The sequence below is a fragment of the Dipodomys ordii genome, unplaced genomic scaffold (assembly GCF_000151885.1).
Source record: "Dipodomys ordii isolate 6190 unplaced genomic scaffold, Dord_2.0 Scaffold92, whole genome shotgun sequence".
Lineage (NCBI taxonomy): Eukaryota > Metazoa > Chordata > Mammalia > Rodentia > Heteromyidae > Dipodomys > Dipodomys ordii.
The window spans coordinates 3,765,651-3,792,146 of NW_012267308.1; the positions used below are offsets into that span (position 1 = coordinate 3,765,651).

Genomic DNA, 26,496 nt, shown 5'->3' on the forward strand with positions numbered 1-26,496 from the left:
CAGCGGCGTGGTCTCCCCGCTGTCCTGGGCGGGGCTGGCGCTGCTTGGGACCCAGTAGCCATGGAGAGAGAATGTCAACAGTTTTTCTGAGGTGCAAAGAGCAGGTGTCCAGGAAACTCAGGGGCTGGGGACTCCCCACCACAGCAGATCTCGGGGGGTGGGGGGATGGGGGCAGGCGAATCCCCACAGCGAAAGACTCAGTCCTCACAGCCCTCGAGAGAGGACCAGCCCTGGTGACAGCCAGCACTGGGGCTCTGAAGGAGCACAAAGCAAGATGTAAATAGCAGTTGGGGTGCAGAGGATGGGGGTGGGGTGGGGGAGAGGGTCAAGGAAGGCTGCCATGGGGGTGAATTGCAAGCCAGTAAGAATTACTTTCTCCAGGTGCAGTGGGATATGCCTGTAATCCCAGCTACTCAGGAGGCAAAGATGGGGAAGATCGAGGGTTGAGGCCAGCCTTGAACTGTTTCCTGTCTCTTCTTTTCTTAGTCATGGGGCTTGAACTCTGGGCCTGGGCTCTTCAGCTCAAGGGGAGCCCTCGACCACTTGAGCCACAGCGCCACTTCCGGTTTTCTGGTGGTTCATTGGAGATAAGAGTCGTACAGAGTTTCCTGCCCGGGCTGGCTCTGAATCGTGATCCTCAGATCTCAGCCTCCTGAGTAGCTAGGATGACAGGTGTGAGCCACCAGCACTCTGGCAATTCTAATTAAAAAAAAAAAGAAATGAATAAAAAGGGAACACAAGCCAGGTATGGTGGCTGAAACCTGTAATCTTGACTAAGACTTGGAAGGCTGAAGTTGGGAGGATCACAGTTGAAGGCCAACTGAGGCTAAAACAAAACACCCCCCCAAACAACAACAACAACAAACTCAAGACCTCATCTCAACCAATAAAAATTGGAGCATGGTGATTCACACCTGTCATCTCAGTTAGGAGCCTCCGGAGGAAGATCACAGTCCAAACCAGCCAGGGTATAAACACAAAACCCTATTAGAAAAGTTGAAAAGAGAAAAAAAGCAAGCAAAAAAGAATTAGGGGCATGTGGCTTATGTGGTAGAGTGCCTAGATAACAAGTGCCAAGCCCTGAGTTCAAATCCTAGTGCCCACCCTACACACAAAGAAGTTAAACAACAACAACAAAAATCCTCAAAGCTAGGGGAGGGAGAGACAGAGGGAGAGAGAAGCAAAGCTTCCCACAGGAGCCCTGGAAAGGTTCTTCTGTTGTCATGTTGTGTGCAGCTCCGGAGGCTGAGATCTGAGGATCACAGTTCAGAGCCAGCCTGGGCAGGAAAGGCTGTGAGACTTTTATCTCCAATGAACCACCCCAAACCAGAAGTGGCGCTGTGGCTCAACTGGTAGAGTGCCAATCCTGAGCCAAAGCAGCTCAGAGACAGTGCCCAGGCCCTGAGTTCAAGCCCCAGGACTGACAAAAAAAAAAAGAACTGGGAGGAGGGAGAATCTAGTCTCCCCCGCCCCCCTTCCTCTCTGCCTCCCCTCCCCCTCCCCTCCTGCTGTCCCGCCCCCCTCCCTGCCTGAGATGCCCCATTAGCTGCTCACCCAAGCTGCTAGCCTGGCGGGGCTAATGGCCACTCCTGCACTTGCCTTCCTTCCTTCCGGCTCACTGCCTAACTCAGGAGTGCTCTCCAGCTGCTTGGAAAAGGGGGACCAGTGAACCCCACAGACATCTCGCGGTGTCAGGTGAGTCTCCACTGCTCTTCTCCCCTAAAACCCCCACCCCATCCCCCTAGGACCCCCGGATATACAGGGGTCTCCAGAATTGACACCCCCCAAGAGGCTTGTCCTTAGAGCTCTTCCTTGGGGTCCCCTTCGCCTGCCCCTCTGTCTGACACCCCTCTCCCCCCACGTCTCTTCTTTGCTTCTGGGCCTTGGTGCCTGTCATAGGGGGCCCCCATTCATGGGGGACACCGTCCCCCTTGCTGAGGTGGGGGAGAGAGGCAGTGAACACGTTGAGGGTGCTCTTTCTTATCTGCTCTGAGCTCTCTGCCCCTGCTCTTCGCTCAGAGTGTCAGGGATTAAGCGAGATCCCACCTCTACCCGTTCCAGGACTACACAGCCACCCTGATTTCGGGGGTTTCCCGCATGACCACCCCACGGAGCCTCGATCTTATAAGAAGCGATCTGTGGGACGACAGTCCAGAAGGAGGAGGTGGAGGAGGAGGACAGAGGGCTGGACGGCCCTGCTTCTGATCCAGGGCCCCACAGATCAGACCTCAAGAGATCCAGGCCAGCTTGAGAAAGGGGGTTTGGGGGACCCGAGCCCCCCGCCCCTCCCGCCGTCCCCATGGACCTGCCCCCACAGCTGTCCTTTGCCCTCTACGTGGCTGCCTTCGCGTTGGGGTTCCCGCTCAACGTGCTGGCCATCCGGGGTGCCATGACCCACACCCGCCGCCGCCTCACGCCTAGCCTGGTCTACGCCTTGCATCTGGGGTGCTCCGACCTCCTGCTGGCGCTCACGCTGCCCCTGAAGGCTGTGGAGGCCCTGGCCTCGGGGACCTGGCCTCTGCCCCCCAGCCTCTGCCCCGTGTTTGCCCTGGCCCACTTTGCACCCCTCTACGCGGGCGGGGGCTTTCTGGCCGCCCTGAGCGCCGGCCGCTACCTGGGGGCTGCCTTCCCTTTCGGGTACCAGGCCCTCCGGAGGCCCCGCTATTCTTGGGGTGTCTGCGTGTTTATCTGGGCGCTGGTCCTCTGCCACCTGGGCCTGGTCCTGGGCCTGGAGGCCCCGGGGGGCTGGTTAGACAACAGCACCCACTCCTTGGGCATGAGCATCCCCATCAATGGCTCCCCAGTTTGCCTGGAGGCCTGGGACCCAGCCTCGGCTGGGCCTGCCCGCCTCAGTTTCTCCATCCTGCTCTACTTCGTGCCCCTGGGGGTGACGGGGCTGAGCTACGCGGGCTGCCTGCGGGCCCTGGCGCTCTCGGGGCTCAGCCACCGGCGGAAGCTGCACGCGGCCTGGGTGGCGGGGGGCGCCCTGCTCACCCTGCTGCTCTGCCTGGGCCCCTACAACGCCTCCAACGTGGCTGACTTCCTGAACCCTAACCTGGGCGGACCCTGGAGGAAGCTGGGACTCATCACCGGGGCCTGGAGCGTGGTCCTCAACCCACTGGTGACTGGATATTTGGGTGCTGGCCCCAGACGGGGGACCGTGTGTGGGCCCAGAACCCAGGGAGGGGCCTCCCTGAAGTAGCTGCCCCAGCTGGGCCTACGGGTGGTCAGGAGGCAGGGGAAAGACGGGTGCTTGCCGGTCCTTCTGATTGTCTGCCCACAGGCTGGACTCATAGGAAGGAGGCTCTGGAGGTGAGATGGTGGGGGAGGGGATGGTGCCAGCCTGGTGATTCTCTTTAGAAATCACCCCAAGAAACTGTACCCCAAGAAAGAACCTTTGAGTCTGGAAAGAAGAGAGGAGGCAAGAAAAATGTAGAGGCCTCTGTCATACCACCTTGCCATCACAAGGTGGCAGCATGCAAACAGGAAGTTGCTGACAGTGGCTGACTATGATAAACAGCTAATTTGTGCTCCTTGTCTTTCTTATGCATGCATGTGTGTGTGTGTGTGTGTGTGTGTGTGTGCGTGTGTGCCAGTCCTGGAGCTTGAACTCATGGCCTGTGTGCTGGCCCAGAGCTTTTCTACCCAAGTTACTGCTCTATTACTGGAGCCACAGCTCCACTTCTGGTTTTTTGCTGGTTGGGTAAAAACCAGGCACGAGTGGCTCACACCTGTAATCCTAGCAACTCCGGAGGCTGAGATCGGAGGCTCATGGTTTGAAGCTACTCAGGGCAGAAAAGTCCCAGTGAGACTCTTGTCTCTAATTAACCACTCAACAATCAGAAGTGGTGCTGTGGCTCAAGTGGTAGAGCACTAGCTTTGAGCACAAAGAGGCTCAGGGACAGTGCCCAGACCCTGAGTTCAAGCTCCACAACTACACACACACACACACACACACACAAGAGTCTCATGGATTTCCTTGACCCCAGGGCTGGCTTTGAACCAGGATCCTCCTTATCTTTTCTTCCTGAGTTAGCTGGTATTACAGAAATAAACTATCAGCATGCTCAGCTTAATATGGTATCTTTATTACACCTTCCCTTCCCTTCCAAAAAAGAGGTTTTTATTTGTTTGTCTGTTATGGGGCTTGAACTCAGGGCCTGGGTTCTGTCCCTGAGCTCTTCAGCTCAAGGTGAGCACTCTACCACTTGAACCAAAGTGCTACTTCTGGTTTTCTGATGGTTCATTGGAGATAAGAGTCTCATGGACTTTTCTGCCTGGGCGGGTGATCCTCAGATCTCAGCCTCTTGAGTAGCTAAGGTTATAGAGGTGAACCACTAGCATCCGCCCTGCCCCCTCACCCCCTCCAAAAAAAAGTTTTTATTCCCTATTATACTTTTTTTTTTGTGGGGCCTGAACTCTGGGCCTGGGCGCTGTCCCTCAGCTCTTCAGCTCAAGGTTAGCGCTCTACCACTTGAGCCACAGCACCACTTCCGGCTTTTTTTTTTTGCTTATGTGGTGCTGAGGAATCGAACCCAGGGCCTCAGGCATGCAAGGCAAGCGCTCTACCACTGAGCCACCTTCCCAGCCCCTGTCCCTGTTATACTTTTTAACGACCTCCTGGAGACACAGTTTGTCTATGGTGACATTCACCCGACCTGAGCTCGAAAAGGTGCCAGCGATTCTGAGTACATTTACAGAGGCATAGGCCAGAAGATGATGTTGTTCTAGAACATTCCACCCTCCCAATACGATCCCTATTTTGCTCTTGTTCGGTTCATTTCCACACGAGGTTCCCAAGACAATCTCTTGTTCTTTAAAAAACATTTGCCTATTCTGAGTCTTTCATGGAAATGAAATTATATAGATTGTGTGGCCTTTTGTGTCCAGCTTGCTTTGTGAACTGCCTATTTTGTTTCCCCTTGGAAGGGGCTGGGTTGTAGCATGCATGGGTCTCTCTCTCTCTCTCTCTCTCCCTCTCCCTCCCTCCCTCCCCCCCCCCTTTCTGAGCTTGAACTCAGGACCTGGGTGCTGCTAGCTCTGAATTTTTTTTACCCTCAAGGCTGGCACTCTCCTACTTGAGCCACACCTCCACTTCCAGCTTTTGGTGGTTCATGGGAGATAAGAGTCTCATGGACTTTCCCGCCTGGGCTGGCTGGGAACCACGATCCTCCAGATCCTGAGTCGCTGGGATGACCGGCATGAACCACCGCACCCGGCTTGGCTGTGTCCATGATCATCTCTGCAACTGTCCCAGGATCCCCCAGGGCACTGGGCCCCCCACGACCTGGATCATCAGCGCTCTAGAAAGTGGAGAAGAGACCTGGGGGATGGGGAGGGCCAGCCGCTGGGGCGGCCCTGTGGTGGAATTTGCTCTCCTCTTTTGCATATGGACTGATTGATGGAGCCCATGACAGACATCTCCTGCCTCTACTCCTGGGCCGCCCCTTCGAGCTCCGTGTGGATAAATAGTGCAGCGCAGGTGGACAGGAGGAGCCCAGAGAAGGGGTACAGGGGGCCGCTCAGGGCTCAAGCTGGGAGCCCAGGAATCCAGGCGGGCCCTACTCAGAGAGGTGAGTTCAGAGGCTGCCGGTGTGATATTGCTCCTGGCGATTGGATAAAACGCTTCTTTATTTCTTTTATTATTTGTTTGTACCTGCTCTGGGGCTTGAACTCAGGCCTAGACGCCATCCCTGAGCTTTTTTATTTTTGCTCAAGGTTACCACTTTACCACTTGAACCACAGCGCCATTTCAGGCTTTTTCTGTGTATGAGGTACTGAGGAATCCAATTCAGGACTTCATGCATGCTAGGCAAGCAGTCTACCACTAAGCCACCTTCCCAGCCCAATTTTCCAGCTTTTTGTTGTTGTTGCTGTTGGTCATGGGGGCCTGAACTCTGGGCCTGGGCACTGTCCCTCAGCTCTTCAACTCAAGGCTAGCGCTCTACCTCTTGAGCCACAGCGCCACCTCCGGCTTTTTCTGTTTATGTGGTGCTGAGGAATCGAACCCAGGGCCTTATGCATGCAAGGCAAGCGCTCTACCACTGAGCCACCTTCCCAGCCCTTTTCCAGCTTTTTTGATTTTGCTGGTTCATGGGAAATAAAAGTTTCTGGGACTTTCCTTCCCTAGGCTGACTCAGAACTGCGATCCTCCAGATCTCAGCCTCCTGAGGACTTAGAATAACGGGCCTGAGCCACTGACAGTTATTATGAAATCCTGAGCCCTGGGCTAACCAGTCCCCCCTCCCCATTTTCCACCCAGATGACCACTTTCTCTCTCTCTCTCTCTCTCGGTGCAGCGCCTGGCATCATGGGGTCGCACATGGACAGGGCATATTTTGTGGGCCATCACTGGCTTTACTTCTCCGTGTACCTCGTGGCCTTCATGGTGGGCCTCCCGCTCAACCTGCTGGCGCTGGTGGTGTTCGTGGGCAAACTCCGCCGGCGCCCGGTGGCCGTGGACGTGCTGCTGCTCAACCTGACGCTGTCCGACCTGCTGCTGCTGCTCTTCCTGCCCTTCCGCATGGTGGAGGCGGCCAGCGGCCTGCGCTGGCCTCTGCCCTTCATCCTGTGCCCGCTGTCCGGCTTCCTCTTCTTCACCACCATCTACCTCACCTCGCTCTTCCTGGCGGCCGTGAGCGTTGAGCGCTTCCTCAGCGTGGCCTACCCGCTGTGGTATCGAACCCGGCCCCGCCTGGGCCAGGCCGTCATGGTCAGCGTGGGCTGCTGGCTGCTGTCCGGGGCCCACTGCAGCGTGATCTACGTGGCGGAATTCTCTGGAAACTCTTCCGAGAGCCAAGGAAGCAATGGGACGTGTTACCTGGAATTCCGAGATGACCAGCTGGCCGTGGTGCTGCCCGTGCGGCTCACCATGGCCGTGTTGCTTTTTGGGGTACCCCTGCTCATCACCAGCTATTGCTACGGGCGCCTGGTGTGGCTGCTGGGCCGGGGGGCCAGCCGGCGGCGGAGGACCCGGGTTTTGGGGCTCCTGATCGCCACGCTGCTCAACTTCATCGTGTGCTTCGGGCCCTACAATGTGTCCCACATAGTGGGGTTCGTGCAGGGGGTGAGCCCCACCTGGAGGGGCTACGTGCTGCTGCTCAGCACCCTCAACTCCTGCGTGGACCCCCTCGTCTACTACTTCTCCTCCTCCCGCTTCCAAGCCGACTTCCAGAACCTTCTGCGGAGGCTGCTAGGGGGCAGGAGCCCCCTGGCTGTGGATAGCAGCCTGGAGCTGAAAGGGAAGGGGGGAGGGGGGCAGAGAGAGGCCTGAGGGGGGGCTCTCCCACCCCCCCTCAGGCCTGGGAGATGGAAATGGGGTACCCAGGAGAGCGCTTCGCTGCAGATGGGCAGGCAGGACCCCACAGCGGCAGGTTGGGGTGACTCAAGACCCAGCTGACCCAGCTCTAAATTGTTTTTCTGTCTGCGGGGAAGGAGGGGCTACTGAGATTTGAACTTGGGGTGTTGCTCTGGTAAGCAGTTGCTCTACCACTTGAGTCATGTCCCACTCAGTCCCCCCTTTTTTTTGCTTTCGTTTATTGCCTGGGTACTGTCTCTGAGCCCTTTTTGTTCAAGGCGGGTGCTCCACCACTTGAGCCACTGCGCCACTTCCTTCTTTTTGCTGGTTCATTGGAGATAAGAGTCTCCCAGACTTTCCTGCCTGGGCTAACTTTGAACCCTGATCCTCAGATCTCAGCCTCCTGAGTAGCTAGGATGACAGGCGTGAGCCACCAGCGCCCAGCTGGATAAAGTCTCCATGGATTTTGGTTTGGCTTGGTTTGGGGCCTGGGCCCAGTCTTGGACTGTAATCCGCCTATTTATGCCTTCCTATTAGAAATGATTATGAATAGACCACCACAGCCAGCTTACTGACATGGGGTCTTGATAACTTTTTCTTTGGTTGTATTTTGGGTTTTGTTTGTACTTCTGGGATTGGCTAGAACTGCCATCCCCCCACACCCCCATTTCCATTCCCTCCTTGCCCCTCCCAAGCCCCGATGCAGAGCTGGGGTTACAGATGTACGCTACCCTGCTGAGCCTCAAACCCTGCCTTTCTCAGGGTGTCACCACCAAGCCAATTCTTGCCTCTCTCCTCCCCTGCCCCTTGCTCATCCTCCTTCAGGCACTGGATGGGGCAAGGGGCCCGTTAGAGGCCCAGCAGCAGGCCACGCCCTCTTTCTTGACTTCATACTAGTGGTGTGGGGGGGTGAGGGGCAGAAGGAGTGGAGGGAACTGTCCAGTGGTTTAGGACAGGAGAGGGGGGAAGGATGGGGCGGGGGGGAATGAGGCAGCAATCTTTCTCTCATGGACTTTTCTAGAAAGTTCTCACAGCTCGAGAAATTCAGATGTAGCAGGGACAATGATAAACAGTAAGAGAAGAAAAATGTGCCCTAATAAATCGGCTAACAAACAAAAGAGAGACGGTGTGCGGTCTTTGCCTCATTTCCTTTGCACATGGCCACTGGGCCTGGGGTGGAGGCGCAGCGGCCCCGGCTCAGCCGCAGGCCTGCCACCAGCAGAGGGCGCCACCTGCATTAAGCAACCGAACAAGGCCTGGGAAGGTGGCTCCATGGTAGAGCGCTTGCCTTGCATGCATGAGGCCCTGGGTTCGATTCCTCAGCACCACATAAGCAGAAAAAGCCGGAAGTGGCGCTGTGGTTCAAGTGGTAGGGACTTGCCTTGAGCTGAAGAGCTGAGGGACAGCGCCCAGGCCCAGAGTTCAAGCCCCACAACTGACAAGAAAAGAAAAGAAAAGAAACCAAACAAACCACACATACAATACTCCCGTTTAGTGGTGCTGAGATTTGAACTCAGAGCCTCATATATTCCAGAGGCAATGGCAATCCGGAGCTAGGTGATGGTGCCTAACCAGAAAGACCTTGATCAGCGGACCATCCTTTTCTTTTCTTTTCCTTTTGGTCAGTCACGGAGCCTGAACTCTGGGCCTGGGCGCTGTCCCTCAGCTCTTCAGCTCAAGGCGAGCGCTCTACCACTTGAGCCACAGCACCACTTCCAGCTTTTTCTGCTTATGTGGTGCTGAGGAATCAAACCCGGGTCCTCATGCATGCAAGGCAAGCACTGTACCACTGAGCCACCTTCCCAGGCTTTGCCTGGCCTTTTCTTTTGTCAGTCATGGGGCTTGAACTCAGGGCCCAGGCTCTGTCTCTGAGCTACTTTTGCTCAAAGCTGGTGTTCTACCACTTAAGCCACAGCTCTGATTCTGGTTTGTTTTTTTTTTTTTTGCTGATGAATTAGAAATAGTCACACAGACTTTTCTGCCTGGGCTGGCTTTGAACCATGATCCTCAGATCTCAGCTTCCTGAATCACCGGGACAGGTGTGAGCCACTGGCGCCAGCTTCATTCCTTGATTTTCTTACTTTATGTCCTTCCTGTTTCCCCACCCAGGGAACCTCAGGCCAGCCAAATAGATGGCCTTGATTTGCATATCAGGTACATTCATATTTATATGTAACTTTTTCACTAATGTTAAATGTTTGGGGGTACACGTGGCTCCTTTTATAAGAGCCTTCTGTAGGAGCCCCTTCGGGGCTACAGAGAGTCTGGGTCTTAGGGGTTGGGAATGTGGCTTAGTGGTAGAGTGCTTGCCTAGCATGCATGAAGCCCTGGGTTCAATTTCTCAGTACCACATACACAGAAAAAGCCAGAAGTGGTGCTGTGGCTCAAGTGAGCAAAAAGAAGCTCAGGGACAGTGCCCAGGCCCTGAGTTCAAGCCCCAGGACTGACAAAAAAAAAAAAAAAGAAGCAAGAAGAGAGAAGGCTGGGTGATAATAAGAGCATTATCAATGATAATGATAGGAGAGGATGCTAATTTAGCCACGCACCAGTGGGCCGAGGGTCCCTGAGAAATAAAGACCGGAGGGAAACGGTGCCACACTTGAATATGGTTCTGGTGCACAACAGAATGAGCCAGGCTGCCCTGGGGCGGAGGGAAAGAAAGAGACTGTGAAAGACCGGGTTTTAGTAAGAGTTGTGACATTCTGAATTCCGTGTCTTCTTTGCCACAAAGAGGAAGGCCGGCCACAAAGGAAAGAGGCTGGGCTCCATAGTTCTCATCTGCCATCCCAGACCCTTGGGAGGTAGAGATAGGAGGTTCAAGGCCTCCTGGTTTTTTCCAATTAAAAAAACAAAAAGCTGAGCACTGGTGGCTCACGCCTGTCATCCTAGTTACTCGGGAGGCTGAGATCTGAGGATCGAGGTTCAAAGACAGCCCAGGCAGGAAAGTCCATGAAATTCTAATCTCCGCTTAACCACCTGAAAACCGGAAGTGGCGCTGTGGCTCAAGTGGTAGAGCGCTCACCTTGAGCTGAAGAGCTGAGGGACAGCGCCCAGGCCCAGAGTTCAAGCCCCGCGACCAACAACAACCAAAAAAAAAAGTAGCTGGGCTCTGGTGGCTCACGCTTGTCCTCCTAGATACTCAGGAGGCTGAGATCTGGAGGATTGTGGTTCGATCCCAGGCCAGGTAGGAAAGTCCATGAGATCCTTATCTCAAACTACCTAGAAAAAAAACTGGAAGTGGTGCTGTGGTGGAGAGCTAACTGAGAGCAAAAGAAGCTCAGGGACAAGGAAAGAAAGAAAGAAAGAAAGAAAGAAAGAAAGAAAGAAAGAAAGAAAGAAAGAAAGAAAGAAAGAAAGAAAGAAAGGGAAGGAGAGGGGCAGGGAGGGAGGGAAGGAGGGAGGGAAAAAGAGAAAGAATGAAGAAAATAAAGGAAGGAAAAAGAAGGAAGGAAAAAGAAAAAGAAGGGGAGAGAGAGAGAGAGAAGAAGGAGGGGCACCAAGGGGAAACTGAGTCACTCCAGGACAATGAAGTCTAGTTATAGAGTCTAACTACAGACTGAGAAGCTAGTGGCCACCAGGAATCTAGGGGCCCCTGCCTGAGGCTGGCTATTTCCAGGAGTTCTGGAACATATCTCCGCACACACTCCCTCCCCCCCATCCCCCCCCATGAGAATAAAGCTTTTCATTATCTGTTATTTTTATTTTGTTTTTTATTTTCTTTGGCTTTCCTGTGTCCCGGGGCTGTTTTCCTAGAGAGACTGGCATTTGAGGGAGGCTGGGTTAGATCGAGGGGGGGACTTCCCCCCTTGCCCCGGCCAGGGCTGAGTCCCTGGGACACCGTGAGCCCTGGTTCCTCAGAGACGCAGGATGGTGGGGCAAACCCGGCTCCTTCTCCCGCCCCACAGCAAAGTCAATAATTGCTCTGGGCAGTGCTGGCAGGTGGCACCGCGGCCTGGGGTGGGCAGTGGACAGCGGTGTGTGCAGACGGTGTAGGAACAGGCTGGGGGCTGGCATTCACCGTGCAGCCTCGAACCCAGGACATCAAGGCATATGTGTGTGTGTGTGGCTAAGTGGGTGTATGTGGGGAGGGAGGGGTGTCTCCTGACTCTGTCCTTTATTCTATTCTTTCCTTCTTTCCTTTTTAGGTCCAAGACTGGAACTCGAACACAGTACCTGCTGCTGCTTTGGCTCACTGGCTGGTGCTCTCCGAACAGAACCACACCTCAAACATCTGCTTTTCTTCTTCTTTTAAAAAAAAAATCAGTTGTGGGGCTTGAACTTGGGGCCTGGACACTTGTCCCCAAGTTCCTTGGAGGCATAGCTCTACTTCTGGCATTTTGTTTTAAAAAAAAATCTATTTTGGTGATTCATTGGAGATCAGATGCTCACTGACTTTCCTGCCCGGGCTGGGCTTTGGAACTACGATCCTCTAGATCACAGCCTCCTGGAGAAGTGAGGATTCCCAGCCTCCAGCCTTCCCAGGACCCATGGCAGACCGGTACAGCACGTGGATCCTGGCGGCCTACGTGGCCATCTTCATCACCGGCCTCCCGGCTAACCTCGTGGCTCTGCGGGCCTTTTTGAGGAGACTCCAACAGCCACACCCAGCCCCGGTGCACATCTTGCTGCTCAGCCTCACGCTGGCCGACCTGCTGCTGCTGCTACTGCTGCCTTTCAAGATGGCAGAGGCGGCGTGGGGCTTTGCGTGGCCGCTGCCCAGGGCGCTGTGCGCGCCCACGGCCTTCGCCCAGTACAGCAGCATCTACTGCAGCACCGGGCTGCTGGCGGCCATCAGCGTGGAGCGCTATTTGGGGGTGGCCTTCCCGGTGAGGTACAAGCTGGCCCGGAGGCCGCTGCACGGCGTGCTGGCCGCCTTGCTGGCCTGCACGCTGGCCTGCGGCCATTGCACCATCGTCATCGTCATTGAGTACGTCAACGCCACGCAGCTGGCCACAGCTGGCCGCAGCTGCTACGGCGACTTCACGGCGGCCCAGCTGGCCGTGCTGCTGCCTGTGCGCCTGGAGCTGGGCCTCGTCCTCTTCCTGCTGCCGCTGGCCATCACCGCCTTCTGCTACTGGCGCCTGGTGCGGCTGGTGTGGGGCCAGGCCCACGCGGGACCGCGGCGGCGCAGGGCCGCCGGGCTGGCCGTGGTCAGCCTGCTCAGCTTCCTGCTCTGCTTCGGGCCCTACAATGTGTCCCACGCCGTGGGCTTCTACCTGCACACGAGCCCCCCGTGGCGCGTGGATGCCCTGATCTTCACGGCCCTCAATGCCAGCCTCGACCCGCTGCTGTTCTACTTCTCTTCTTCCACGGTGCGCAGAACTTTCTGGAAAGGGGTGAAGGAGTGCCATCGCCAGGGTGCCTCTCTGTGGGGCTGTAGAGCCAAGGAGATGGGGGAGGCCGCCAGTGAGAGCCCAGGCCCGGGCCACGCTGAGGCCACTTTGGGCTCAGAGTCTTCCCCAGGCTAGCCGCGTCTACCCGCTGAGGATTTGGAGGGTTGGGGGGGGGCCAACCCTAAAAGTTGGGAAAACTTGGAGTTGGGGGTGGGGAGGGATGGGGGTGGCTCTTAGAAATGTGATTTTGTTGTGGTTGTTGTTAGTGGTAGGGCTTGAACTCAGGGCCTAGATGCTGTCCCTGAGCCTCTTTTTGCTCAAGGCTAGCGCTCTGCTACTTGAGCCACAGCACCATTCCCAGTTTCTGTATGGTTTATTGGAGATAAGCGTGTCACAGACTTTCCTGCCCAGGCTGGCTTCAAATCACAATCCTCAGATCTCAGCCTCCTGAGGAGCTAGGATGACAGGTGCCCCAGCAAAGAGCAGTATCTTTTTTTTTTTGTGCTAGTCCAGGGGCTTGAACTCAGAACTCAGGGCCTGGGCACTGTCCCTGAGCTCTTTTGCTCAAGGCTGGCACTCTACCACTTGAGCCACAGTGCCACTTCTGGCTTTTTCTGTGTATGGGGTACTGAGGAACTGAACCCAGGGCTTCATGCATGCAAGGCAAGCACTCTACCACTGAGCCACCTTCCCAGCCCCCTTAGCTTTTTTTTGGTTTGTTTTTGCCAAGGCTGGTGCTCTACCACTTGAGCCACAGCGCCACTTCTGGCTTTTTCTGTGTATGTGGTGCTGAGGAACTGAACCCAGGGCTTCATGCATGCTAGACAAGCACTCTACCACTGAGCCACCTTCCCAGCTCAAAGAGCAGAATCTTAAAGCTTTGCAGCAAGCCCTGAGTCTGGTTTCACCCTGTCAGTGCTGGAAAGAAATGGATGGCCAGAGATGGAAGAGTACTACACGGTAATGAAAAAGACACAGGCGGGCTGGGAAGGTGGCTCAGTGGTAGAGCGCTTGCCTTGCATGCATGAGGCCCTGGGTTCAATTCCTCAGCACCACATAAGCAAAAAGAAAAAAAGCCGGAAGTGGCGCTGTGGCTCAGGTGGTAGAGCGCTAGCCTTGAGCTGAAGAGCTGAGGGATAGTGCCCAGGCCCAGAGTTCAAGCCCCATGATCGGACCCAAAAAAAAACAAAAACAGAAAAAGACACAGGCTTGGGGGAGTCCTAATCTGGGATGGGGCAGGGGAGGGTGATTCGGGGGCTCGGGCAGCTCATGGTTGGACTCTGGGTTGCTTGGCTGAGTTCTAGAAGCAGCTTTCTGAGGGTTTGTGCTGTGTCTTCTGTGTTCAGCTTGGAGCGGAGCAAGATATGGAGGGGTCGTCTTTATACCCCATCCTGGGCCAATGGCTTGGAACCAATCTTTCTAAGAGCAAAGCTTTCCCCTCCCTGGCCACCCCTCCCACCCCCCACCCCCGGCCCAATCTGGTCCAGAAGATGGAATAAATAAATAAATAAATAAATATGAACTCTGAAAGGTGGGACCCTGATCGCCGTGGTGTTGAGATCCAGACAGCGCAGCAGAGGAAGAGATGTGGACAGATGGTGTGCACAGGCGCAGATCCAGTGGCATCCCGACAGACCCGGGAGGCACACAGAAAGAGGGGGCAGTGGAGCCTGGCTCTGAGCTGTCTGTCTGTCTGCCTGGTCTGTTCCTGGGCCTAGAAACACTTTCTGTGCCGCTCAGGAACATTTCATCTGTTCTGCTGTCCTCCAGTGCAGAGTCTTTTGGCTGGCTCTGGGCTGGCCTCCCTCATTTCTCTGCCTTCACGAGCCCCGCCCCCTCTCGGGTGCTCCCCCACCCCAATCTTGCTTTGTCAATCATGGGGCTTGAACTCAGGACCTGGGTGTTGTCCCTGAGCTCTTTTGCTCAAGGCTAGCTAGTGCTCTACCACTTGAGCCACAATGCCACTTCTGGTTTTCTAGTGGTTTATGGGAGATAAGAGTCTCATGGGTACAATGGCTTCTGGGAGGCCATGAGGGACAACAGGAGCCTGTACCATCCAGGCGTCCACCACCTCCCATCCTGGCACATTGAAGAAACTCACGCCGGCTCAGAGCTGAGCCAAATCCCCGCCAACCCTGAGGTTCTCAGCCACAGGAAGTACAAAATAAAGCGCTCTGCCCCATGCCGCTGGCTCACACCTGTCATCCAGGCTACTCAGGAGACTGAGATCTGAAGACTGAGATTCAAAGCCAGCTCAGGCAGGAAAATCTTGGAGACTCTTATCTCCCATGAACCACTAGAAAACCAGAAGTGGAGCTGTGGCTCAAGTGGCAGAGTGCTAGCTTTGAGCAAAAGAGCTTAGGGACTGTGGCCAGGCCCTCAGTTCAAGCCTCAGGGCTGGTGTGCACACATGTGCACGCACACACACCCCCATTACATAAAAAAAAAGGGTTTTGCTCTTTGCAGAGGTATGAGAACATTGCCAGAAGTGTTCTGAGACTCACAGGGCAGAGCTTTAGTTCCTGCCAAGTGGGCCGCTCAGGCCAGTAATCCTAGCTACTCCACAGGGAGAGATCGGAAGGATCATGGTTCAAAGCCGGATAGGAGAGAGGAAGAAGAGTTGTGAAACTCCATCTCAACAAAGACGCTGAGTGTGGTGGTGGGTGCCTGCTGTGAGGGGGGATTATCCATCAGGAGATGGAGGCTGGGGCCAGCCTGGGGATATTTGAAACAGACAAAGTGGAACCAAGCTCCCGAGGTGGGGCCTGGCCAAAGGAAGTAGAGCACTTGTTTAGCAAGTGTGAGGCCTCAAGTTCAAACCCCAGCGTTGCCAACAAAAGAGAGAGCGAGGAGGGGGGAAGAGAAAGGAAGAGAGAACAAGAGGGAGAAAGAAAAGAACGAGAGACAGAAAGAGAAGATTCTGGTTGGAGGCGTGGTTCAGGTGGTAGAGTGCCAGCCATTGCGTGAAAGCAGGCATCAGGTGCTGAGTTTGGATCCTGCTCTCAGATCTAAAGAAGAAGACAGGAACCCAGTAGCCGGAGGGAAAATCGAGGCTTCTAACCCTGGCACATAGTAAACTTCATGGGGCTGGCTGAGTTCCTTCTGTGAACATCCGGGTACCTGCATAGTTCTGGGGTGTCCATCTCCCCCCTCCGCTGGCACTCCTGGGGCCCCTGAGCAAGAGGACAGATGGATAAACAGAAATAGGAAGGCATGGTTAATGAATAACGTGGAGGGTAGCCTAGAATTGGCAGCTACCAGGAAACGCAGGTGGCAGGAATTGGCGGATGCCCCTGCCCCCTGCCCCCCCAGAAAAAACTAACTGGCTTGGCTTTGTGGCAATTGCCATGTGAGGGAAGATGTTATTGGGTGGGCATGGAAGGTTCTAGAAAAGTATCCAGGACGGCAGCTTTCTCCTTCGGATCGCTCTCTCCCTGCCTCTGAGCTTCCTCAGCGCCTGGCTATGGTTCAAGATTTTTTTTTCTTCTCTTTTTGTTTGCCTAACCCCCCTTTTTTTCCTCACCCTCCACTTTTTATCCTTTGCCTGTAGTGAGCAGGAAGCGGGGACATTGTTCAGCTGTGAATGAGGCATGCCAGCCCGGATATTGGGTCAAAGATTCTTTGAACCTTCGGAAGACACCGTGCGGTAATCCAGTCAGCTACGTGTCTCCGGCTTCAAAGGCCGATCGGGGACTCCAGATGGCCCAGGGAGAAAGTCTTCGCAAGGAAAGGGGGGAGGCACCTGACCCCATGTTCTTGATGCTGCTCCGGGAAAGAACCCTAGGACACATCCAAGCAAAACCCAAGAAAGTTCATCAGTAAAAAGCACAGAAAGAGCGAGAAGCCGGGTGCTGTAGCTCACACCTGTAATCCTAGCTACTCAGGAGGCTGAGATCTGACAATTGCAGTTCAAAGCCAGCCTGGGCAGGAAAGTCCATGAGAGTCTTGTGTCCAACAAACCACCAAATTAAAATAAAAAAAAAAGAGCTAGAAGTGGAGCTATGGCTCAAGGGGTAGATCCATCTTGCGATTGGGCTTGTCTGTGACTCAGTTTCCCTAGGCAGCTCTGTACAACTGCAGGGCTAATGGCCCCACAGCTGTCACACATTGCACTCACCCCAGGCTGCAGAGACTTTCCCATCCCTGAGACCAAACAGCCATCCAGAGATCAAAGCTTCTGCAGGCCAGAAATGGAACCAGAACATTCATGCATCTTGTTCACTCCTGTCTGCCCCTCCATCAGTTTTCCTCTACATAAATGGCCCACAAAACCTTTTGCTACATGATGGGGCAGGTATAGAGGGTTCTGGGGGTGCTTTGTACCATTCCCCAGGGGTCCCAGCTGCCTGTATGGATTGTTCTGTGTGACCCACAAATGCTGTGCTATTAAAATGCTCTTAGACAGAGACAAAGTTCCCCATCCTTGCAAGAGAACTGTAAAGTGCTGTGGGAGGCATGGCTCAGTTGGTAGAGAGCCAGGGCAATGAGCAAAAGTGGCAGGTACCGAGTTCAAGTCCTGATCTCACCCTAACCAAAATTAAAATTAAAGCTGATCACAAGTGGGTGGCTCACACTGGTCATCTTAGCTACTCGGAGGCTGAGATCTGGAGGATCACATTTCAAAGCCAGCCTGGGCAGGAAACTCTGTAAGACTCTTTATCTCCAGAAAACTGGAAATGAAACTGTGGCTCAAAGTGGTAGAGCACTCATTTTGAGCAAAAGCTCCCAGGGACAGTGCTCAGGTCCTGAGTTCAAGTCCCAGGACTGGCAAAAAAAAATGCTGTCTGTTCCTCGCATGATGGTCTTGTCTAGCTATCCATAAACTCCTTGAAAGCAGGAACCGAGTTTACTGTCCCTTAGATGATCCACTTCCTCAATTAACCAGCAGGGCCGCTGTGAGCCAAGCCAGCTGCTCATCAAGGCCCAGATTCAGCCTAAACAAACAGAGCCCGGTGGTGCAGACACCCGGGGGGGGGGGGGGCCTTGCTGCCTTTGGGCTCACTGTAGGCCCAATGCGCCTCTGTGTCCCCATATGTTCAAGAAAAACACCAAGCACAAAACCAGAGATCAATTCAAGCAATGTGGCGCTGTAAGGGTAGTGATCAGACCAGTCAGAACCACGGCCACAAGGACATTAGCTCCTGTCTTAGCACCTTCACAGTAGCTGGATAGATGTGTGGATGAATGAATGAATGAATGGATGGATGGATGGATGGATGGATGGCTGGGTAGATGAATGGATAGGTGGTTGGGTAGATGGGTGGATGGTGGATAGTTGGGTGGATGGATGGATGAATGAGTAGGTGGTTGGCAGGTGGGTGGATGGATGAATGAATGCATGGATGGATGGATGGATGGATGAGTGGATGGGTGACTGTTAGGTGGGTGTTTAGATGAATGAATGAGTAGGTGGTTGTCAGATGGGTGGGTGGTGGATAGATGAATGAGGCTCCCTGAGGCCCTGCTTAACATTCTCTTTTATTCTCTCACTCCTTTGGTCACCAGATGTGGGCTTCCTTGGTTTCCCCACTTACATTCAGAAGCACAGGTTGCTTGAGATCCTCAGGTGAAGCATTTCAAGGGAGCGCCATGAAGTGACAGTTCTAGGACTTAATATAGCAAGATGAAGTGGAAGATACAAATTTTTTGTTTTTAAATCTAAGCCGGGCACCAGTGGCTCCCACCTGTCATCCTAGCTACTCAGGAGGCTGAGATCTGAGGATCACGGTTCCAAGCCAGCCCGGACAGGGAAGTCTATGAGTCAGGGAAGTCTATGAGTCTCTTATATCCAATGGACCCCCCCCTCCAAAAAAAAGCCACAAATAGAGTTGTGGTTCAAGTGGTAGAGCATCAGCTTTGAGCCAAAGAAGCTCAGGGACAATGCCCAGGCCCTGAGTTCAAGCCCCAGATTCAGTGTGCACACACGTACGCATGCGCGCACATCACACACACACACACACACACACACACACACACAACATTGCACGAAGGGTCTAGGGTTTGGGAAAGGCGGGTAGGGGAAGATAACGCAGGGGAAGCAAGCGTTTTGGGTGTCCCCGCTGCTGGTTAGGGAGAAGGGGCTGGGATGCCAGGGGACCCCCAACAGGTTGGTTTTTGCTCCCAAGGCTCCATCATGAGATGAATACATCATTTTGGTTTCTCCCACGGGAGGCTCCACCCATTCTCCCTCCTAGATAAAAGGCTCCAAATGCAATAGAACACAGGGGAAAGCAGCTGGAACGCTGGAGTTCACCTGCTTGTATGTGTGTGTGTGCCAGGCCTAGCACTTGAACTCAAGGCCTGGTTGCTATCCCTGAGCTTCTTTGAGCCACAGCTTCACTTCGGGCTTTTTGGGTTTTCATTGGAAATGAGAGTCTCACAGACTTTTCTGCCCAGGCTGGCTTTGAACTGCAATCCACCAGATCTCAGCCTCCTGAGTAGCTAGGATGACAGGCGTGAGCCGCTGGTACCTAGCTTCCATTATTTCTCTTGCTTTCTATCCTTCCAATTTTTTCTCTCTCTCTTTCTCTGTCTCTCTGTCTGTCTCTGTCTCTCTCTTGTCAGTCCTGGGGCTCAAACTCAGGGCCTGGGCACTGCCCCTGAGCTATTTTTGCTCAAGGCTAGTGCTCTACCACTTGAGCCACAGCAACACTTCCGGCTTTTTGGGTCTGTGGTACTGAGGAATGGAACCCAGGGCTTCATGCATGCTAGACAAGCACTCTACCACTAAGCCACATTCCCAGCCACTCTCCTCCAATTTTCTGCTCCACTCTTCTCTCCCAGCTCAAGATTTCCACCCACAGCCTCCCCTACCTCCAGAGCACAGGGGCTGAGGCCAGAAACAGGAGATTGTGTTTAGATGGAAAACATTTTATTGGATCGCAGAACCGGGGGAAGTCCTTGGAAGCCGGGAGATGGAGGCCAGCGTAGGGGGCGGCGGTGGGGCTGGAAGTCCTGGGGTCTCACTGTTCATCCGGGGTGGCACTCCTCAGGCCCTTCAGCTGGAAGAAGATGGGGAGCGTCAGGCTGGGGAGCCCCGTGAGGAAGCCAGCACAAGATGGGAGGCAATTGATTTTCTTTCTTTCTTTCTTTTGTTTTGTTTTACCTCATGTTTGGTGCTGGGCTTAGGGCTTGAACTCAGGGCCTGGGCACTGTCTCTGAGCTTTTTGTGCTCAAGGCTGGCACTCTACCACTTGAGCCACACTTCAGGCTTTTTAGTGGTTCATTGGTGAGAAGAGTCTCACGGACTTTTCTGCCCCTGCTGGCTTTGAACAGCATCCTCTAGATCTTGGCCTCCCGAATAGGAGGGATGACAGGTGTGAGCCACCGGTGCCCAGCAGCAAGCGATTTCTAAGTTTCCATTCTCCTCCAAACACATCTCCCTGACTCCCCCCCTCTCCTTCTCCCCTCCCCCTCCTCCCCCAGCTTTGCTCTGCTCCTGCTTCCTCTTTAGCCCTAAAAGGATCCCACTCTTACCTTAGGAAACGCCTCCCAGTTAAAAAAGGGAAATGCCCTTTTGACTGCCTGCAAGAAGACAAGACAAAAAGAGCCATGTGTGTTGGTGTGTGCGTGTGCGGGAGGAACAGGGATCAGTATACACTCTCAGAGAAACTCCCAGAAGCCATTGTGGCTCTGTTTATAGAACACCCCCAAGGTCTCACTGTGCTCCGGCCCTTGGCCTTCCCACCATCCTCCTTCATTCCAGAACACTCCAACTCTCAGCCTGGCACCCGTGGCTCTCGCCTGTCACCCCAGTGACTCAGGAGGAGGCTGAGATCTGGAGGATCATGGTTCGAAGCCAACAGGGTCAGGCAAGTCCCTGAGACTCTCATCTCCAATTAATCAACCAAGAGCCAGAAGTGGAGCTGTGGCTCAAGTGATCGAGCACTAGCCTTGAGCACAAAGGCTCAGGGCTAGCACCCGGGTCCTGAGATCAAGTCACACACAGACACACACACACACACACAGAACTGAGGGACAAGCCTAAAGACCCCCTGATCAAACTCTACGATGTGCCTCACCTCCATAATAGCATGCCAGTTCAGGAAGTCATCACTCTTCAGCAGCTGGGGAGGAAGAGGAGGGAGGAGCAGGTGAGTCCGGGTGGGGTGTGTGGGGGGGGTTGAAGTTAGCCCCAGCCCAAATAACGGAGCAGGCGAAGGGCCAGCGGCCTAGCAAGCTGATCACCGTTCTAGCGAGCAGGCCGTACTCACAGATTGCATCTTGTTGAGGTTCAGGAACTGGTTATTAAAAGCCTAGGCAGAAAAGCAGGGTGTTAATCAAGAGGCCAAGAGACCAGAGTTGGCGGAAGGGGAGAGGCCCAAGCTGGAGCGCAGGAGCCGCGCCTTACCTCCGATCTCGCCTCATAATTGGCCATAGTGGTTTCTTCCTGGGAAGGGAGAGAATACAAGAAGCCCATGAGGCCTGGAGCCCGTGGCTCATGCCTGTCATCCTAGCTACTCAGGAGGCTGAGATCTGAGGATCACGGTTCAAAGCCAGCCCGGGCAAAGTCCATGAGACTCTTATCTCCAATAAATCACTCAGAAAACTGGAAGTGGCGCTGTGGCTCAAGCGGTAGAGCTCTAGTCTTGAGCTGAAGAGCTGAGGGACAGCGCCCAGGCCCAGAGTTCAAGCCCCATGACTGACCAAAAAAAAAACAAAAAAAAAACCACATGAGCTGCGGTGGGGCTGAGGAGGCTGAGATCCAGAGGATCGCCATTCAGAGCCAGCTTGGGCAAAACAAACAGGAGAGATTTCTTTTTTCTTTTCAATGAGCCAGCATAAAGCCAGAGGTGGAGGCCTGGCTCAAGCTGGTAGGGTGCCAGCCTTGAGTGGAAGGGTCTGAGCCCCAGGACTAACACACCACACCTCCCCCAATCCCCCCCCCCATGCTGCCCTTGACTTCCTGCCAGGTGGGACACGTTCCAGAAACATCCATCCTTCACCACAGACAGTGAAGGATGCCAACTGGCTTTGTGACTCAGTTGCCCCAGCATGCTGGAGTCCCTACCCCTCCTTCCTCTACCACCCAGAGCTCCTCTTCACAGAACCCGACGGTGCAGCCCCAGGCCCAACAGCCACAATCCCATCATGCTTGGGGGTTTGGGTTTTCCTTTTGTTTTGTATCAGTCCTGGGGCTTGAACTCAGAGCCTGGGCGCTGTCCCTGAGCTTTTTTTTGGCTCAAGGCTGGTGCTCTACCACTTGGGTCACAGTGCCACTGGCAGCTTTTTGGTGGTTAAGCTGGAGATGAAAGTCTCACAGACTTTTCCTTCCCTGGCTTGGTCTGAACTACAGCCCTCCAGATCTCAGCCTCCTGAGTAGCTAGGATGCCAGGTGTTCTTCTTGATAGAGAAGGCAACGTGGAACCCCAATAACTTACCTGAGCCCCGGTCCCTTCTCAGGAGTCCGGAGGCCTTGCCTCCACCCCAGGCTTTCCCTTGGCTTTCCTGGCCACCTCCGGCTGCTCCCTTCTCTCTCCCAGAGCCCTGGCTTCTCACTACCTTCCCCCACCCCCCTCTCCGCCATAGCCAAACACCAGAGCCCCTTGTCCCTGGGTGGTAGAAGAGTAAGAAAAGCCAGGTGAGGAGACGCACTGGGCACTGGTGCTCACGCCTGTAATCCCAGCTACTCAGGAGGCTGAGATCTGGAGGATCACCATTTGAAGACAGACTCAGGATAAGAAAAAAATCTGTGAGACTCTTATTAATCTCCCATGAATCAGCCAAAAGACAACAACCACAACTGAAAAATGAAGTTGTGGCTCAAGTGGTAGAGTGCCAGCCTTGAGCAAAAAAAAACTCAGGGACACAGCACCCAAAGGCCCTCAGTTCAAGGCCCAGGGACCAGCATTAAAAAAAGAAAGAAGTGAGAGAGAAGGTCGATAATAAGAAGATGAGGGCTGAGCTCACCTTGGAAGTTTCTAGAGCGGCTCCCTGGACCGAGTGGAAGGCCAGGAGGGACAAGAGAACCAGAGCGAGGAGGACGGGGAGCTTCATGGTGTGCGTTTCGGGGTGCTCTCAGGCAGGGCCTGGCTCTTTATATTCCCCCAGGAGGTGGATGGGACAGAAGTGGGGTCCGCACCCCGTGAGTCACCCCCACCCTCGGGCGGGGAGGGGTGGCCTGCAGTGGTTCCCCAACTGCCGTGGATTTCACAATTCGCCAGCTGCCCCACCCGGGGTGCTGGCGGGTTGGGGCCTGCGTGCCCGGGGCACCCGTGGGCCTCGTAGGATGGGGGCAGGTTGGACCTGTCCCTCCGAGCCACCGCCACACCCAGCCACCGCTCCTTCGGCTTTGTGTCTTTTACCCTCTGTCACTCACACAGCTCTGTGTGTGTGTGTGTGTGTGTGTGTGTGTGTCTGTGTGTGTGTGTGTGTGTGGCGTGCGCAGGACTTGAATTTAGGGCCTGTCCTATGCTCTTTCAAGTCTAGCGTTCTACCACTTGAGCCTCAGTACCACTTCTGGTTTGCAGGTGGTTCATTGGAGGTAAAAGTCTCATGGACTTTCCTGGCCCAGGCTGGCTTAAAACTGCAATGCTGGGGCTGGGAAGGTGGCTCAGTGGTAGAGTGCTTGCCTTGCATGCATGAGGCCCTGGGTTTGATTCCTCAGCATCACATAAGCAGAATAAAACTGGAAGTGGTGCTCTGGCTCAGGTGGTAGAGCACTAGCCTTGAGCTGAAGAGCTCAGGGACAGCGCCCAGGCCTAGAGGTTGAGCCCCATGACGGACAACAACAATGAAAAAAAGAACTGTGATCCTCCAGATCTCAGCTTCCTGAGTAGCAGGCTTTCCCTTATTCCCAGCAGGCCCTTTTCTTGTTCACCCTGGCCAGCCTGCCTTGACTTCTCCACCTCTTCCTATTGGCCATTCCTGCCCCTCTTCCCCATTCTGTGTCCCCATGCTGCTTTCTCCCGGCCTGGCCCTCCCTTCCATCCTCTAGGCACCGCATAGGCCTCATGCAGACTACAGGAAGACCTCGCGGTGCTCAGCGGAGGCATGTTGGAATCCATGGTGAGCATTCATCTATCACACTTCTTTGCTGCCCTAACTTGGGCCTGGACCCGAGGATGTGATTAGAAACGATGCTCAGGGACTGGGAAGGTGGCTCAGTGGTACAGCGCTTGCCTTGCATGCATGAGGCCCTGGGTTCAATGTCTCAGTACCATATACACAGAAAAAGCCTGGAAGTGGTGTTGTGGCTCAAGTGGTAGAGCACTAGCCTTGAGCACAGAGAGGCCAGGGACAGCGCCCAGGCCCTGAGTTCAAGCCCCAGGGCTGTCACAAAGAGAGAGAAGGGGGGGGCTTGGAGAAACTGCAGCGAGGCTCTGAGAGATCCCTGTGGAGAGAGGCGGCCGCCATGCTGGCTGCCAGCGCCTGATCACCCTGCAGGCCCATTCCCCCCACCCCACCCTCAGCTTAGCCTCCAACCCTGCGCCGCGCAGCCTGGCACAGGTCCGCTCCACAATGCGGCTCTGCTGGCCCGGCTGGTTCCCGGCATAAGCCTGGGCTCGGTCAGGACAGAGGCTGGGGCCCCCAGGCAGAGCCAGCCCTTATCTGAGGGTGCGGTGTCTCCACCCCAGCCCACCGCAGCCCACTTGCCTGGCAGCCTGGAGTGGGAGGCCTACAGAGCCCACGTGGGCCATCTTTAGGACGATCCCCCCCCCAGAGATTGGGTCCCTTGGTCAGGTCCTCCAGGGCTGTCCCCCTGTCTTGTGTCTGTCCCCTTTTGTGTCATCTCAGATGACCCGATGACTAGAGATGTTAGCAGCCCAAGCCAAAGAGGGGGACTGCAGGGGGGCAGGCAAGAAGCGTGGACAGGACTGGTGGCACACGCCTGTAATCCAGGCTGCTCAGGAAGATGAGATCTTGAGGATCACAGTTCCAAGTCAGCCTGAGCAGGAAAGTTTACGAGACTCTTATCCGCCATGAACCAGCAAAAAGCTTGAAGTAGAGCTGTGGCTCAAGTGGCAGAGTGCTGGCGTTAAGCAAAACAAACAAACGAAACTCAGGGGCAAGACCCAGGTCCCAGTGCTGGCACTAACACAAACAAAACAACAAAGTAGAAAGTGGGCAGAGTTCCACATCCCCCTCCTTCTCCCCTCCCCCCCCCCCCCCCCCCCCCCCCCCCGGGAATAAATGGCTCTTTTTCTAATTAGCATCAGACCCCCACCCTGCACCAGCACAGGGAAGGAACAAAGAACAAGATGCCAACAACAGGGGTTATGCAAACCAGCATCATTAGCATATGCTAATGAGGGACCAGCCCTGGCACACAGCGTTGGAGCTCCAGCACCTGGTTTGGCTCAGAGCTAGATCTTAGGTAACACGGGCCGCCTGTGTCCCCCCACGGTGGCTAATTTCCTGAGAACTGGCTGCGTGCCCAGCTAAATATCCTCCTGCCCACGACCTCACGGAAATAGCAGAGATTCTGTACCAGAGAGACTGTAATTAACCTGGATGTGATAGGCAATCCAGCCCACGAAGTAGTCAATCACTTAAACCCAGGTCACAGTATCACCTTGATGGGCCCCGGGAGCCTGAGACTGGGTTGTATCTTCTTGAGGCATAAGGGTCCAGCCCAGAAGTGCTCCGCGTGTGCCAGGCTCTTGTTATGAGGGCCTAGTCAGTGCCTGCGCCACACACGTTGGCATCACATGTGGCCAACTGATTCAGGCACAGTGCCTCACGCCTGTAATCCCAGCTACTCAGGAAGCTGAGATCAGGGGCTATCGTGGTTCAAAGCCAGCCTTGGGTAGGAAAGTCTATGAGACTCTGATCTCCAAGTAAGCAGCAAAAAGCCAGAGGTGGTGCTGTGGCTCAAGTGGTAGAGCGCTCGCTTGAGCTGAAGAGCTGAGGGACAGCGTCCAGGCCCAGAGTTCAAGTTCCACATCCGACAAAAAAATTAAGAAGAAAACGTGAGCCTCACTCCTAAGCAACAGGAAGGGACCACATCAGCCCTCAGATTAGGCTAACACCTGCCGGCTCGCGGGGTGGGGGGGAGCCCCTGCAGCATCCCCAGTCTCCTGTGGCTCCCATGTCTGTTCACTGGCTGACATCGGAGGGGTGTTGGGTGCGCCACTTGGGGAGCAGAGCTAGGAAAAGCGCAGTTCCCATTCAGCCTGGGGCATCCAGTGAGGTGAGGTCCCATCTCAAAATGGATGCCAAATGGGTGTCACACACCTGTAATCCCAGCTACTCAGGAGCCTGGGATCTGAGGATTGTGGTTTGGAGCCAGCGCCCGGCAGGAAAGTCAATGAGATTTTTATCTTGAATTAATGAGCAAAAAGCCAAAAGTGGAGCTGTGGCTCAGTTGGTAGCGCATCATCTTTGAGCAAAAAAAGACTAAAGGATGGCCCCCAGGCCCTGAGTTCAAGCCCCAGTATTGGTGCAAAAGAGAGAGAAAGAAGGAAGGAAGGAAGGAAAGGAGGAGGGAGGGAGGGAGGAAGCAAGGGAGGGAGGAAGCAAGGGAGGGAGGAAGCAAGGGAGGGAGGAAGGGAAGGAGGGAAGGAAGGAGAAGGGAGGGAGGGAGAGTAGACAGAAACAGAGCAGGCCGCGGGCCTCCGTCTCTGAGTCTGCCTCTTCTGTCTCCCCAAGGATCCCAGTGCAGGCCTGCTTTCCCACAGGCCAGTTCTCACCACACCCCAGATAGGCTAGAACTTGAATGTGGATGGGAGATGGGGTGCAGCCCGGATTGCAACACACACACACACACACACACACACACACACACACACACACACAGACACCCAGGCTGGGAGCCAACATCAGGGTGTTAAATAGGGAGCTTGAAAAAAAAATGGAGCCTACGTTCCTCAGGTCCTTGGTGAACACGTGGGTGACCAGCCTGAAAGCCAAGGGTGCTGGAATTTG

At 54.7% G+C, this 26,496-nt stretch overlaps 4 protein-coding genes across 5 annotated transcripts; 3 read left to right on the forward strand and 1 right to left on the reverse strand.

Annotated features, from left to right (window-relative positions):
- The first annotated feature begins 1,599 nt into the window (after positions 1-1,599).
- On the forward strand, positions 1,600-3,719 carry Ffar1 (free fatty acid receptor 1). Its single transcript, XM_013026251.1, has 2 exons — positions 1,600-1,695; positions 2,062-3,719. Exon 2 carries the CDS (start codon positions 2,300-2,302, stop codon positions 3,200-3,202), a length of 903 nt encoding a protein of 300 aa, XP_012881705.1. The 5' UTR covers positions 1,600-1,695; positions 2,062-2,299; the 3' UTR covers positions 3,203-3,719.
- Positions 3,720-5,165: 1,446 nt separating this feature from the next.
- On the forward strand, positions 5,166-7,273 carry Ffar3 (free fatty acid receptor 3). The gene is made up of 2 exons (XM_013026173.1): positions 5,166-5,573; positions 6,300-7,273. The coding sequence occupies exons 1-2, from the start codon at positions 5,402-5,404 to the stop codon at positions 7,271-7,273; spliced, it is 1,146 nt and encodes a 381-aa protein (XP_012881627.1). The 5' UTR covers positions 5,166-5,401.
- A 4,511-nt stretch (positions 7,274-11,784) lies between these two features.
- Positions 11,785-12,765, forward strand: Ffar2 (free fatty acid receptor 2). Its single transcript, XM_013026174.1, has one exon. It carries the CDS (start codon positions 11,785-11,787, stop codon positions 12,763-12,765), a length of 981 nt encoding a protein of 326 aa, XP_012881628.1.
- A 6,781-nt stretch (positions 12,766-19,546) lies between these two features.
- Krtdap (keratinocyte differentiation-associated protein) lies at positions 19,547-22,663 on the reverse strand. Of its 2 annotated transcripts, XM_013026272.1 has the most exons (6): positions 22,540-22,663; positions 20,981-21,019; positions 20,844-20,885; positions 20,652-20,696; positions 20,107-20,154; positions 19,547-19,631 (listed from the first exon to the last, which is right to left on the reverse strand). In XM_013026272.1, the coding sequence occupies exons 1-6, from the start codon at positions 22,624-22,626 to the stop codon at positions 19,593-19,595; spliced, it is 300 nt and encodes a 99-aa protein (XP_012881726.1). In that variant the 5' UTR covers positions 22,627-22,663; the 3' UTR covers positions 19,547-19,592. The 2 variants fall into 2 exon arrangements, with proteins under 2 accessions (XP_012881726.1, XP_012881727.1); XM_013026273.1 differs by lacking the exon at positions 20,844-20,885.
- Positions 22,664-26,496: the final 3,833 nt, after the last annotated feature.